Consider the following 15,510-nt stretch of genomic DNA (forward strand, 5'->3'; position numbering starts at 1 on the left):
AATAATGAAGTAAGTTAAAAATAAATAATGTCAAAATTGAGGAGTAATTTTCTACAATCAAATTATTCATAAAAAAACATAAAAAAATTGATATATGTGATATTTGTCAAAAATATATATTAATTTTTACACTTAACTATGGCCGTTAAAAAAAATCACGTTAAAATAGCTCTTTTTTCTTGTAGTGGTTGTTGCAACCAGAGCAAAGGTTTTCAATGCCTTCTTTTTTATTATAACTTCGAACAACAAGTTTTATCATTTCTGACAATCTTTTTAACTTCATTAACTTTGTTCTTGATGATCCACTTAATTCCAATAAAAGTTTTATACTCGGTCTCAAAATTAAATGTCAACCTTGATTCTTTTCAAATTGTTCAAGTTCTTGAATAATAGCAGTGATCCAATCTGATTCCTTGAAAAATTTTAGAGTAATGCTACATGTGCACTAAAATCAGTCACCAAAATCAGCCACCATCAGTATAAAATACATGTTAAAATACAAATACATATTGAAAATAAATTAAATCAGACATGTATTTATATACAAATATATTGGTGACTGATTTTAGTAGCTGATTTTGGTGTATAAATAGCAGTTTTAAAAATTTTAATACATGATTTAGCTCAATCTCAAATATTAGGATACAGTTTTTTTGGAGATCTGCTACAAACTCCTTCTAAGTTCACTACAAGAAAAGAGAGCTATTTTAACATATTTTTTTTAACGACCATAGTTAAGTATAAAAATTAATATATATTTTTGACAAATATCACAAATGTCAAATTTTCTATGTTTTTTGATGAATAATTTGATTGTAGAAAATTACTCCTCAATTTTGACACTCATTTGTTTTCATCTTACTCCATTATTCCTTTTCTTCGTTGAGCTCCGTCAATTTTGGCATCACACTGCTCTCAGTTTGGGATCATACTACTCATTCTTCATCTTCAAAATCTCAATTTATTCTTCAGTTTCAACTTTCAAGATCTCATCTAATTCTTTGTTAAAAATTTTTGTTGAGAATTTTTTATGGTCAATAAGTGTCAAAATAAATAATATTTTTGACGATTAATAAGTATCACAAAAAATATATTCTCAAATTTTTCTAATAAATTATTTTTGACGGCCAATATTCTTCAAAATAAGATTTAAACTTTTTTTACAATTACTTATATGTTAAAAATACTATTTTTGACAAAACTTTTATTAACATATTTTCATAGTTAAAATAGTGTCAAAATTTGTTTTTTTTTTTGACGAATTTTAATTTTTTTGACACATAATAATCCTAAAAAATAGTCTATATTATTGTAGTGGTTCTTTCAAAGGATTAGGTTTAGTGAGACTTCTTTGAAATCAATTCATCCTTGTAGTTTTGAGACTTCTCAAACTTATCTCTATATTCTTCTTCTTTTGACTTCTATTCCTCAAGAATCTAAGGTGGTGAACTAAGCATATTCTGAGGTGAAGGTACCATCTTAAGTTTAGTCTTTTAATTAAGTTTTAAGATTGTCTAGTTCGTCTTCAATCTTTTTCAGATTTGTCTTGAGATCATTTTCAAACTACTTAAACTTCACATTCATAGTTTCTTCACCACAGAGGTATACTCTATAAGCTTTAGGCACTTGTGAACATTTTAATAATACACTATCATCGAATTTGGGATCAAATCTTACAAGCTTGTCCCTTATAAAGCAGTGTGATCCAAAAATATAAAATTAAGAAATTTTGGAATTTCTTCCTTTTCAAATCACATAAGGTGTAAATTTAAGGACTAGTTTTATAAAGATTCTGCACTGAATATGACATGTCACAAACTCACCACCATGATCTGATCTAATAGTTGAGAATGCAACTCTCTTTTGTTCTGGACTTTCTTAATGACTTCAACAAAAGTTTGAAATGCTTCATCCTTATGAACTAAGAAAAATAATCAACAATCACAAAAAAGCATATCTTTTTTCATTCAGACTTGTTTTTTTTGGTAGAGCCGAATAGATCAAGATGTAAAGGTTCAAAAGGCCATAAAGTATTCACATCATTAATGCTTTTAAAAGATGCTTTGGTCTGTTTTCCCTTCTCACAATAATCATATGTGAAATCTTATTCATTGCAAATTTTGAAAAGATCTTTCACAAACTCTTTCTAAGATAGCTTAGAAATGATTTTGATGTGAGTATAACCAAGCTTCTTGTGACAAAAAAAATTGTTTTAATCATTGAGGTCAAGTACCTCACATATTGGTTTTAAAGGACCTCAAAGGTACAACACATAATGTTGTCTACCCTTTGAGTTGTCACAGCCCAAAATGAGTCATGACTGGCACTCAGGAAAAAGAGTTCCCTAGCAAGCCTAACAGATTCGAATATAAGATAAATAAAAATGTTACAAATAATTTTTGATGAATTTAAACTTTTTAGAATGAATAATTACATAATTGAACAAAAATAAAATAAATAAATATAGATGGATCCTGCTTGTGACATATGGAGCAGATGATGCCTAAGAACTCAACAAGGAATAGAACCCATTACAGATTATTACTCTTGAATAGAAAGACTCACATAATCAAATACTTTTTCCTGAAAAATATTTTTTTAAAAAAAAGGAGTGATTTTTGCAAATCAATGACTAGACAGTACATTTATAATTCACATGAGACCATCTAAACATTATTATGAAAATAATTTTAGTTAAAAAATAATAATTTATATGAATAAGTGAATCAATAAGGGAGTTCTCATACAGAAATCAAATCAAATAGTCCACACTTGGGCGGCTCCACCTCTAAGGGTAGCCCTTTCCTCTAGCGTGTCCGTACGGAATAACAGATCCAACGTGTGGCCTACACGTTAGGCTAGCAACGCCCCTGCTAGCTGAGGTCTGAGCCAGATACATCTAGGTTAACGTCATAACTGCCGTTAACTACGGTTTTTTAATACGAACCTCCCAAACCAATTCAAAACATATAATTTCAAATACAACCAATCTTTGATCTTTCAAATATATACAGTATCAAATCAAATCAAATAATACTCTCTTATCAAAAATCCTTTTCAATCATATGAAATGTCAAATATACTTTACAAATTCATAGTATATGAGTGAGTATTTACAATATTTTAATGTTTCAAAAACACATATTCAATAAAATCAAATATTCTAAAATAATACAAAACTTCATCAAACATGTATATAGTCTCATGTACATATTAAAAATTTGAATTTCACAAAAATAATATTTAGTTCAAATAAATCCATTATTAAAATCAAATTCAAATCCTTTGTTAATAACTTGTAAGTATAGTCATAAATTCAGGCAGCATATATTAAAATAATTATAGATGTAAAGCCAAATAATTATAAATGTAAAGCATACTTACAACTTGGTCCTGAAGGACCGAAAAGACCAAATCCGGAGTGCCAAATTAAAAGATGAGGATGGTTGGAATAGGATAGATTGAAAGAACACAGTGATGGCAACAACTCAGACTAATCCCGCAGCAACGTTGCAATAATCACAGCTATAGCGGCTGAAACAGAACAGAACGGAAATAAGGTAGCATAAATGGAATAGTAGCAGAACAAAAGTGAAAACGAGGCAAGTTAAAGGAAATGACCTAGAACAGAATAAAGGCACTTCAACAGTAACGGCAACATAAGCTCTGGTAGGATGCTTAAACAGGAAGCGGAGGGAACTTTACTAGTAGCCGCGTGCAACTCGATGGTGAACTCCTTCCCTAGCAACGACAGTAGCAGCGACAACATGCACCACCGGTACCCCTTTTTCCGGCGACAAGCTCTGCCACGTTCTCCTTTCCCCTTCGCAAAGTCCCTCTCTCTCTCTCTCTCCAGCCTCCTCGGTGGCATAGTGGTTTGATGACGGCGAAGCTAGCTTCAACGGCGGCGGCTAGGCTCCGGCAGTGACGGCGACGAAACCTCCCTCCTCTTTCGTCACGACTCTCTCTTCCTCATGCATTCTCTTCTCTCTCCTCGGGCTCCCCTCAGCCATGGCGACAGCAACAACAGTGTGGCCCTAACCGGCGTCATCCTCCTTCCCCCTCTTCTTCCTTTCTTCTCCTCCTCCGTTTCCCCTCTCTGTTTTTCCTTCTTTCCTTCTCAGCTGTGTGTGTGTTAGAAGAGGTTTAGTATGGACAAAAATTAGGGTTAAGTTTGGGAAAAAGGAATAAGGGTAATTTAAGAATTTTAATAAAATTAGAGGGTACGGTAGTAAAAAAAATTTGGGACATTACATGAATAGTTAGAACAATAAAACCATTTGCTTTGTTAATGACCTCACATTAATCAATATAAAAAATAACACTGTAATCTTTGTCACAGAAGTTAATGATATTGAGTTGATTGTGAGTCAATCCATCTACTTAAAGCACACCAAATAAAAATTTTCAAATGTCGTTACCTCTTGGTCTGACTTATAGTCAGCCATAATACACATGTAGCCATGTAGGCAACTATCCAAATCTCCATCATTCTCAGATTTATCATATATCAGCCAGTAAGTGTAGTAGAAATAGCTTTTTATTTGAAGGTCTTTTTTCTTGATAACTAGGATGATAATGAATTCACGAATGTGCTTTTTTCGTAGATGAGAGAGGAAGTTTCTCTAAATGATTTGTTTTGTTAAGGACATCCAAATTTAAATATTATTAGAACCAAATCGAATAGTTTCATTAAATGACATTCTAACATAAACAGTTTCGCATATGGAAATGAGACAATTGTGTTTCTAAGGTTACTTGGATATTTCTGAGGTTGTTTGTTTTTCTAACATAAACGATATATATTAGTTCGATCTAAAACTCTTACATCCAACACTCTAACTATTTTAGAATTCTATTGTTAAAATTATGGTATAAAAGATATTATTTATTAAAATTTTTTACTTTCTTAGATTAAAACTTTAACTCAAATTAAATTATAATTCTACTTAAAAGTCTTGGATATTTTTTTGATCTGATCTTTTTAAGTAATATTCAAACTAAGTATGTAGTTAGAATATCCCACCCATTTAATAGACTGAATTAACTATTTTTAGTTACAATATATTTTTATCCCTTACATGATTTATTACTAGAAATTTAGAATATATCATGATAACATTGCTTGGGATTTATTAATTTATTAAGAGATTTTAGGGTAAAAAACCTAAATAAGCCAAGGAGAGCTCCAAATTACCCAAATCAGCCAAATCAAAAATCAACACCAGAATCCACCAGGACGAATTATTATATAATTCGAATCAATAAGATTCGAATTACACTATCAAGTAATTCGAATTGATATAATTCGAATTATGTGCATGCAATGATTTAACGTAATTCGAATTGAATTAATTCGAATTACTAGGGAGGAAACAAAATAACGTAACTCGAAACAACTTGTTTCGAATTATACTTAACTAATTCGAATTTAGTTAATTCGAATTACTAGGTTAGCTTGTGATACAACATAATTCGAAACAATTTGTTTCGAATTATATATATATAGTGCGAACCAGAGCTGTATATATATGCTGTGAACTCATGATGCTCTCAACAAAGAGGGGAGATGGCTAGTGAGGAGAGTTTCCTAGTTCTGGTACATTACAGAGGGTCGATTAAGAGAAAAACTCGGTCTGGCGTGAAGTTCACTGATAAGGATCCCCTATGTATTATCGTGACGCCAACAACCACCTACGATGCTCTTGTTAGCTCTGTGCTGGAGAAGCTTGGTCTTGAAGGAGTTAAAAGGGTCAAGAAGTTTTTCTACCGCATTCCAACAGCGGTGCTCCATGACACCGTGAAGTTTGATTGTTCCACAATCGGTAGTGACGAGGACTTGCAGGTTATGTTTCTTTGTCGTAGGCAGTTTCCCGAGGTAAGGACACCAGAGTTGTTGGCAAAGTTGGTTGATGTGGTATCTAGCTCGAGTGGTTCGAACCGGAATGCCAATACTATAGCCGTGGTTGCCGGCTCGAGCTCGAGACCTGCTGTTGCTTCATCCTCTGCTCCTGTGTATGAGCCACCGATGCAGCCTGTTGCGTCCCCTTCGTTTGCTGTTGATCTGAGCGGCAATGTTGGAGACGAGGTTCGGTATGGGGAACATATTCCCACCGAGGTACATTGTCCCACACCGGCTGGTGTAGGTGATGGTTTGTTTGAGGATCCAGATGACGATGACGTGGAGCCGGATATGATTGCTGATGAAAGCGGCGATGATGTTGGAACTACTGTTTCGAGAAGGGCTACAGGTGGATCTAGTTCTGGCACACAGCAGTATCCACCCCATTTTTCCTCGTTGGACCTGGATGCCATGTGGCAGGACGAAAATGCTCTGCAGCCCTCAGGATATGGCGCTAGAGATACCGAGGGGTCTGCCGGTATGAACGAGTTCCAGGTTGGCCAACAATTTCAGGATAAAGATGAGGCGCTGTTGAGTGTGAAGACGTACAGTATCCGCCGAGGGGTCCAGTACAAGGTTGTTGAGTCTGACTACTGCAGGTATGTGGGAAAGTGTTCTGAGTTTGGGAATGGTTGCATATGGCTGATTCGGTTGAGTCTCCGACAGCGGAAGGGTATCTGGGAAGTGAAGCGATACAACGGACCGCATACATGTCTCGCCAGCTCCATCTCCAGCGACCATAGGAGTCTGGACTACCATGTCATATCCACCTTCATTATGCCGATGGTTAGGGCTGATGCAGCTGTGAACATCAAGGTGCTTCAAAATGCCACGGCCGCACACTTTGGGTTCAGGCCAACGTACAGGAGGATATGGATGGCGAAGCAGAAGGCCGTTGCCGTCATATATGGGGACTGGGACGAGTCGTACAATGAGCTTCCTAGGTGGGATTTAGGAGTTCAGCTGACGATGCCTGGCACTGTAGCCGTCATCAGGACTTGCCCTATTCTAGTTGGGGGACAGGTTGACGAGTCTCAGGTTTATTTTCATAGGCTGTTCTGGACTTTCCCCCCTTGTAGTCAGGCATTCCGTCATTGCAAGCCTTTGGTCAGTATTGATGGCACCCATCTATATGGGAAGTATGGGGGAACGTTGCTAGTCGCCATTGGGAAACCTCTAGAAGATCCAAGACTGTAGTAACTGTAAAGGGCCAGCTAACTTCACCACATGTCTGTTGGTGACTCGGCACATGCACCTGTACAACCATGCTAGTGCCGCCGACCCCCAACTGTAGCGACCCATCTCCTCAAGCCGAGCAACATAAGGTAGCCATCTGATGTGTATACGATTGACGGACTTGTCGGCAAACAGCTGCGTGCCCAATAACATCATGATATAGGCCCGGGCAAAGCGCCTAACTGTCTCCTCATCAACCCCGTCTGGACACTCTGCAAATGTCTCCTGAAAACAGGTGCAGTTGACTGCGAATTTCTGCACCTGGTTCTCGGGAGGTAAAACACCGAGCAACTCATGGAACCACTGCCAAGCAGGTCTCCCACCCTCAATGTAAAGGTGGAAGTCTGTCAGGCAGCCACTAACGTAATCCCCGTCGACTGGCAACCCCAGCTGGTATGCGACGTCCTGAAGCGTGATGGTGCACTCTCCGAACGGCATGTGGAAGGTGTGCGTCTCAGGCCGCCACCTCTCGACGAATGCGCTGACTAGGGGCTCGTCTAGTTGGAACCATCTGTCGTTCAGTCTCGCAAGATGGTACAATCCGGCCATCTGCAAGTACGGAACGTACCTCTCATCAAGACGCATCCCCTGCTGCCGCCTAACGCTGGATATGCAACGACGAGGCTGGCCAGTACATAAACCGCATAATTAGAACATATGCACAAACCGCTAACATATACAATATATTTCATAAGGAACCAGAAAATAAATCGTGATGGGTAAAAGATATATGAAACAAACGACCAACATTTTATACACAAACCGCTCACTCAAACCACGTGCAAATACCATTAACAAAAACAGATGCATTTTCACATTTATCATAAACCACTACCATTAACCGCTAACCATCACTGAAACCACTATCCAAAACCGTTAACAAAAACCGAGTACAAAAATCACTAACAAAAACCACTGGCCTAAACCGCTTGCTTAAACCGCTAACACTAAAATAAACCGCTATAAAAAACCATTAACAAAAACCACTGTCCTACACCACCAACCTAAACCACGACCCCAAACCGCTAACCATCACTAAAACCACTATCCAAAACCATTAACACAAACCGCTTACAAAAAACAATTTCAAATACCACTAAAAAAAACTACTGGCCTAAACCACTTGCTTACACCGCTAACACTTAAATAAACCGCTATAAAAAACCATTAACAAAAACCACTAGCCTACACCACTATCCTAAACCACTAACAGTAACATAAACCATTATCAAAAACCATTAACAAATAACGTTATCATAAACCGCTTTCATAAACCACTAACCTCGTCGTTGATCACACCGGCGATATGAGCTACTCCATCCAAACGATATAGCCTTCCCGGATCGTCCCCCATCGACAAAAAAAGCCGCTCTGGTCTTACTCGTACCGAACGTTAGTCTTTTTCTTTGGGATTTGGTGGGGTTGGAGAATGAGAAAGTGATTCGAATGAACTTGGTTCGAACTCCTTTTATAGCCGAAACCCTTGTAATTCGAATCAACTTGATTCGAATTACTATGCATATCTATTTTCACCTAATTCGAATCAACTAGATTCGAACTCCTCTAAAGTGCACTTCTCCTAGTAATTCGAGTTAACTAAATTCGAATTAGTTAGGTATAATTCGAGACGAGTTGTTTCGAATTACTTCATGTTGTTGCATGTGTATAATTCGAATTATGTCAATTCGAATTATGTGAGAGTATAATTCGAATCTTATAATAATTCGTCCTGGTGGATTCAAGTATGGATTTTTGATTTGGCTGATTTGGATAATTTAGAACTCTCCTTGGCTTATTTGGGTTTTTTACCCGAGATTTTATGTTCTTTTATATATATATATGGATTCACGAGAAAATTTAGATGATCGAGCTGGAGCTGGCACATGTGTCGAAGTATCTGATAAAACCTACTTTAAAAAAGTGAGGGTAGGTGATAGCCCATCAATCCATCATCCCAAAAAGAAGATCTTCATCAATCATTAAAATCGCGTATATATATATATAGTGCTTGGACTACTGTATGAGTGTATGCTGCTCCATCAATAATTTTTTTTCGTACTCAAGTATTTATCCAAATTCATAAACATCGGTACTTTGAATTAGTTCCTAGCTAATTATTTCCTATATCTATTTGAGTCCCAATTAGCGTGCTAGATTGTAATGTAATAATGACTTGTATCATTTCCTTTGATTTGCTCTGTATATATACCAAGAGAAAATGTTGACGAGGACTAAGAATCATGACCCGGAAGCTAATAATCTCCAATAAATCAGGATACTTAGATACAAAAGAGCTGGCTGCTAGCTAGCTTGGTTGCTACGGAAGATTCTTTCAACTCAAGTCCAAAGTAATATGATGTATTATCATAACACGAGTCAGAGACTTAGGTGCTATTATTATTATTATTATTATTATTATTATTATTATTATTTAAGCAAAAATATTGTTATGAAAACATCTCTATTCTGATGTTTGGGACTCTTCCCCTATGATTTCAACTTAAATTTGATTTCATAGTATTATGTGATATTTATTGATGCTTATTCACGTTGTGTTTGTATTTTTCTTTCTGTTAATAAATGGCAAGTTCTATAAGCTTTTAAATAGTTTAAATCTTTAATAAAAAATCTCACTTGTCACAAAGTTAAAGTTCTACAATCTGACCATGGATGTAAATATATCTAGAACTTTTTTTTTGAATTACTTGCTTAGGAAGGAATTCAGTATTTATTTTCTTGTACTTATATATCTGAACAAAATAGAGCACGAGAAAGAAAGCATAAATACATCATTGAAATTACTTTCATGCCTTTAATTTATTGGGATGAAATTATCTTAATAGGACCATGAGTGTTCATGGATTAGATCCGATCTGAATATCTGTAGTATTTATTCGAATTTGATTCTAAAATTACGGATATGGATCAGATCCGCAAGATTATCGGATCGGATCTGCACGCTAATAGAATCGAATTGTGGATTTTGTGTAGATATCCACATATCCGATCTGCATATCCACGTATCCACAAAAATAAAAAAATAAATAAGTAAATATTTTTTTATGTTTTATTTCAGTTAATAGTTATTATATTGTATTATTTTAATTTATTATTTAAGAAAAGTATATTTAATATTATTTTAAGAATAAAAATTTTTAAAAGAAAAAAATAAATTTTATTGATATTTTTTAATAAAATTAAACCTTTAAAAATATTTTTGTATTTTGTGATCCGATATCCAATCTAAAATCGGATTCAAGTTTAAAAACTGTGGATATTAGATCTGATCCAATCCAATAATTTTAATGCAGACTATAATATCTCGGATTATTTTGAAAATTAAGTAATTAGTTATTTATAAGTTATTATATTATATTGAGATTTTATTTTTAAGAAATCTATTTTTTTTAACAAAGATAATTAAATAAAATTTTATGATTATTGAAGTTTAATTTAAATATAACTTATTTTATTAGTTTGAACTATTTATTAAAAACTATTTTGATAGGCAAAAATTAAGTTAATTTTTTATAGTTATTATTATTATTATTATTATTATTATTATTATTATTATTATTATTATTATTATTATTATTATTATTATTATTATTTATTAGTTACTTCTTTCTTTTATTTATATATATAACCAATGAGGTATGTCCTTTTTCATGACACCTAACCCTTTTCTTAATAAATGCTTCAGCACTAATCCATTCTTTCTTTTAAATTATGAACAAATCAATTAAGAAACAAAAAGAAAGGAAATGTGGTTTGTATATATATAACACTTTGACGCCTAATGAGTTTTAGTATCACAAAATTCTCATTCAATACCCTTAGCCTTTAATCATATTCATCTCTTTGATATCACCGAATGAACGAAAGAAAAAAAAAGAGAGAGAAACACCGTGAGAGAGAGAAGAGAACAAAACCATGGAACCATGAGTTTCCAACTTCGATTACTTGCGATCCGCAACTCCAATAAAAAATCTAATATGGTAAAAGTGTTCGTATCTTCCTCCTCTACGTGTTGGCGTTACTTTTGTCCAGTGAAAATCGACGGTGACGTAGCTCCCCTACCCCTTGAGCTTGGCCAACTGGAGTTCTAGGAGGCACGGAGGATTCCGGACGTTTTTTCCTTCAACAGCACGGTCAGAAAGTTTCTCTAGAGTTTCGAGTATTTCGATTACGTACGAAGGTAGGGTTTTGATAAATTTTCACCGACTAAATGATATTTGAAAGTAAATTGATGTTTGGATTGAGTGTTATTGAAATTTGATTGCATTTCATATTGAATTTTGTTGATATATTGATATTTTGATGAAGTTGTGTTTAGTCAGCTCGAGAATGGATAAATTTTTAAGTTAATATTTTGATAAAAATAAAACAGGTTTTCGGTCTCGTTGAAAGACAAGATATTAGTTTGGAAATTTTATTTTAAAGGATGTCATTATATTTTTATAAAAAGACTGAGGTTATGTTTATTATTATAAACTAAGTTTTGAAAGGAAAATGCTATTTTGAGTTTTTATTCAAAAATTATCGCCACAGGAGAGCAGATGTGACATTGTTTGGGCCTTAGTGCCAAATGTAAAGTGGGGACGCCCACACACTGAGAACCGTTTTCCAGATGTACGCTTATTGATTTGGAAAGTCACACTGTATGCGGCCTAGCCGTACGACTTATAAGCACACTGATGCATCTGGAAAACCATATCTGGGACTCGTGCCCGGGTAATGTCGGGAGCGGGTAGGCAACCGACACATGAGCTCATGGCCTGCGTTAGGAATAGACATGCATCATTCTTGTTGGGCATTTGCATTTTACTTGACATTGTGAAATTGTTTGTGATTGTCTTCTCGTGTTTATACATTCTTTAATGTTATTCTGAATTGTGGTGACTAGATATTTCGTTGTGAATTACTTGAACTGTGGTAATCCTGACTAAACTAACCACCCTCGACCCTACTAAGAACCCCCCAGTTCTTACCCCTTCTCTTCCTCCCCTTTAGATGGAGACCGGAGTTATATTTTACGAGATGGACCCTCCCTATATATACGAGGATATTGTACAGCAAAGGTTTTATGTAGTAGCTGCGGAGATTAGGACTCGTATGTACATTCTGCGTGATCATCCTTTCCATCACCCGATTGACACTCCACAGTTTAACCCCGACATGCCCTATGATTTCCCACTGCAGTGGCTCCACCCAGATGCTCCATTTCACCCGTTTCATGATGGGCTGGTGCCTCACCAGCATCCCGATCAGCCTGCGGATCAGGCAGACCCTGAGCCTGAGCCCATGGAAGAGCATTTTCCAGAGCCTGTACCAGACGAGGACATCCCCGTGGAGCAGATCTCAGTATCTTCATCCGAGCCATCTTCTGAGGAGCCGTTCACCGCCTCTATTAGTGGACCAGCGAGTGCTGGTCAGACCAGTAGCACGAGTGCCAGTGCCCCTCCCGAGATTATAGAGATTTTCGATGACGAGGACGAGGATCCTGAGGAGTGTTCTGATGTGGTTGTGATCTCCTCTGACGATAACAGTTGAGTCCTGGGAGCTGCGGTTATGCCTTTTGATAGTTTTTTTTTGTGTTAGCCTAGCCTTTGTGTTAATCTCTCACTTTTGGTCAGACTCACTGAGAGAGTAGGGTGTACATAGTGGACTAGGCTAGTTCGGGTGCCAGTTTAGGGATTTTCTATATGGACCAGGGCCCGGAGTGTTGGGTTGTACATAGTAGTATTTCTGAAGGGTTGTATGCTAACTCAGGATATATATATATATATATATATATATATATATATATATATATATATATATATATATATATATGTACGACAGTACCTATATGCTTATGCTTGTGTATGTTTAATTAGTTGTCCTTGCAAGTTTTCTTATAAAAGTTTATCCAAAACTCGATAGTACGCTAACCCGATTACAGGCTTAATAATACATAGTAAAGGTTTCATGTGAACAAGTTGGTGACACTTGATTTCTGGTATGATCATGACTTACTGGGAATTGGGTCGTTACAACTTGGTATCAGAGCAGTTCGTTCCTATTAAAGCCTGGGGATATGGACTGAATCATGCTTCATTGCATTCTCTGAGTTGTGTCTCATGCACATAGGATATCGTTGTGATATGAATTGCATGATTGTCACTGTGTTTCCATTTTAGAGACTATTCACACTTTGCCTGAAATGTTAAGACTGATCACCTTAATATTACATGTTGGGTGTGCACAGAATCTTGATGGCTGCACGGGGACGAGGACGTGGTAGGCGTGGTGCAAACCATGCAGAGAAACCGATGAGGGGTGCAGATGCTTTTATAGCTGCAATGAACACCATGGCTGAGGCTGTGCGTGAAACGGCAACTTCTACTACGCGAGCAATTGACCGTTTAGGGGAGAGGAAGGGAGATCGTAACGGAGGATGCAATGGTGAGCGTGGTGGAGACGGTAATGATAATGAAGGTATCGGAAACCACGATAACCCTATGACACTGGCAACCTTTCTGAAGGTAAATCCGCCCAAGTTTAAGGGGACGCTTGTTGCAACTGAAGATGACAATTGGTTCCGTGGTATTGAGAAGTCATTGCGAGCACAACATGTACCAGAGGAGACAGTACGTGGAATTTGCAACCTATATGCTGGAGGGAGAAGCTGAACACTGGTGGCATGGAGTGCAACGCTTGTTAAGGCAGGTGGTGGAAGAGATTGACTGGGATACTTTTAAGGAGGAATTTTACAAAAAGTACTTCCCTAGAACTGTTCGTGATGCTAAAGAAATGGAACTGATGCAGTTGACGCAGGGGAATATGTCAGTAGCAGAATATACTCGGAAATTTGAGGATTTGTGCCGATTCTCTAAGATCTGTCAGGGAAACCCAGATGATTTTGAGGAATGGAAGTGTTTGAAGTACGAAGGAGGACTCTGCGAAGAACTAATGCACTCGTTGGTACCACTGCAAATACGAAATTTTGCAGAGCTTGTCAATAGGAGTCAGTTGGTGGAAGACTGTACCAAGAAGGTGGTGGCAGCAAAGATGAGTCGTCAAGAATTACCTCCGAAAAATTTTAATCGGTATATAGCCCCTCAGGGAAGGAACTTTAAAATGAATAGGACACTTTCTTATGGGAATCAGCAAGTTAGTAATCTTCCTGCTCGTGACAATATCGATAGGCAAGGACGAGATACTGGAAAGCGACCACAGCCAGCACTAACAAACCTTGTTTGTAATCAGTGTGGGAAGAACCATGGTAGGAATCCATGTCGATTGGGTTCGAGCGTTTGTTATTTTTGTGGTATGCCTGGACACATAGCGAGGAATTGTGAGAAGAAGATTGCTCAAGATTCAGCTAAATCTCAGCAGCCAGGAAGAGTATTTACAATGATGACTGAAGATGCTCGTACTCGAACTCCCTGACCCAAGGTCAGTATTGTGTTAAGACTCGCTCCTTAACTGCACTTTATGTTTCTGGTGCGTCACATTCTTGTATTTCTTTAACTGCTATACGTAAGTTGAGACGAGATGAGGACACACAACATACCTAAGGACTAGAAAATATGATAAGAACGTTTACTCGCACCTGCTTACAAGTAAAGAAAATGTTGAGGGCAAAATTTCCTTTTAGGATGCAAATTTTCGTTTATAGCAATTTTCGAGGACGAAAATTTTTGTAAGGTGGGTAAGATATAACATCTCGGATTTTTTTGAAAATTAAGTAATTAGTTATTTATAAGTTATCATATTATATTGAGATTTTGTTTTTAAGAAATCTATTTTTTTTAACAAAGATAATTAAATAAAATTTTATGATTATTGAAGTTTAATTTAAATATAACTTATTTTATTAGTTTGAACTATTTATTAAAAACTATTTTGATAGGCAAAAATTAAGTTAATCTTTTATAGTTATTATTATTATTATTATTATTATTATTAGTTACTTCTTTCTTTTATATATATATATATATATATAACCAATGAGGTATGTCCTTTTTCATGACACCTAACCCTTTTCTTAATAAATGCTTCAGCACTAATCCATTCTTTCTTTTAAATCATGAACAAGTCAATTAAGAAACAAAAAGAAAGGAAACGTGGCTTGTATATATATAACACTTTGACACCTAATGAGTTTTAGTATCACAAAATTCTCATTCAATACCCTTAGCCTTTAATCACATTCATCTCTTTCATATCACCGAATGAACGAAAGAAAAAAAAAGAGAGAGAGAAACACCGTGAGAGAGAGAAGAGAACGAAACCATGGAACCGTGAGTTTCCAACTTCGATTACTTGCGATCCGCAACTCCAATAAAAAATCCAATCTGGTAAAAGTGTTCGTATCTTCCTCCTCT

At 36.1% G+C, this 15,510-nt stretch overlaps 3 protein-coding genes across 3 annotated transcripts; 2 read left to right on the forward strand and 1 right to left on the reverse strand.

Annotated features, from left to right (window-relative positions):
• The first annotated feature begins 5,569 nt into the window (after positions 1-5,569).
• On the forward strand, positions 5,570-7,020 carry LOC130978788 (uncharacterized). The gene is made up of 2 exons (XM_057902271.1): positions 5,570-6,940; positions 6,982-7,020. Exons 1-2 carry the CDS (start codon positions 5,570-5,572, stop codon positions 7,018-7,020), a joined length of 1,410 nt encoding a protein of 469 aa, XP_057758254.1.
• Positions 7,021-7,078: 58 nt separating this feature from the next.
• On the reverse strand, positions 7,079-8,492 carry LOC130978804 (protein MAIN-LIKE 1-like). Its single transcript, XM_057902273.1, has 2 exons — positions 8,421-8,492; positions 7,079-7,762 (listed from the first exon to the last, which is right to left on the reverse strand). The coding sequence occupies exons 1-2, from the start codon at positions 8,490-8,492 to the stop codon at positions 7,079-7,081; spliced, it is 756 nt and encodes a 251-aa protein (XP_057758256.1).
• Positions 8,493-13,395: 4,903 nt separating this feature from the next.
• LOC130978820 (uncharacterized) lies at positions 13,396-14,572 on the forward strand. The gene is made up of 2 exons (XM_057902274.1): positions 13,396-13,770; positions 13,850-14,572. The coding sequence occupies exons 1-2, from the start codon at positions 13,396-13,398 to the stop codon at positions 14,570-14,572; spliced, it is 1,098 nt and encodes a 365-aa protein (XP_057758257.1).
• Positions 14,573-15,510: the final 938 nt, after the last annotated feature.

Source organism: Arachis stenosperma, chromosome 1 (assembly GCF_014773155.1).
Source record: "Arachis stenosperma cultivar V10309 chromosome 1, arast.V10309.gnm1.PFL2, whole genome shotgun sequence".
Classification (NCBI taxonomy): Eukaryota; Viridiplantae; Streptophyta; class Magnoliopsida; order Fabales; family Fabaceae; genus Arachis; species Arachis stenosperma.

Coding starts and splice junctions, on each gene's coding strand:
- LOC130978788 (XM_057902271.1), top strand. CDS start 5,570: ATGGCTAGTGAGGAGAGTTTCCTAGTTCTGGTACATTACAGAGGGTCG. Junction 6,941..6,981: donor GACAGGTTGACGAGTCTCAG/GTTTATTTTCAT, acceptor CCCCCCTTGTAG/TCAGGCATTCCGTCATTGCA.
- LOC130978820 (XM_057902274.1), top strand. CDS start 13,396: ATGGCTGCACGGGGACGAGGACGTGGTAGGCGTGGTGCAAACCATGCA. Junction 13,771..13,849: donor AACATGTACCAGAGGAGACA/GTACGTGGAATT, acceptor TTGTTAAGGCAG/GTGGTGGAAGAGATTGACTG.
- LOC130978804 (XM_057902273.1), bottom strand. CDS start 8,492: ATGGGGGACGATCCGGGAAGGCTATATCGTTTGGATGGAGTAGCTCAT. Junction 7,763..8,420: donor CCGGTGTGATCAACGACGAG/GTTAGTGGTTTA, acceptor TGTACTGGCCAG/CCTCGTCGTTGCATATCCAG.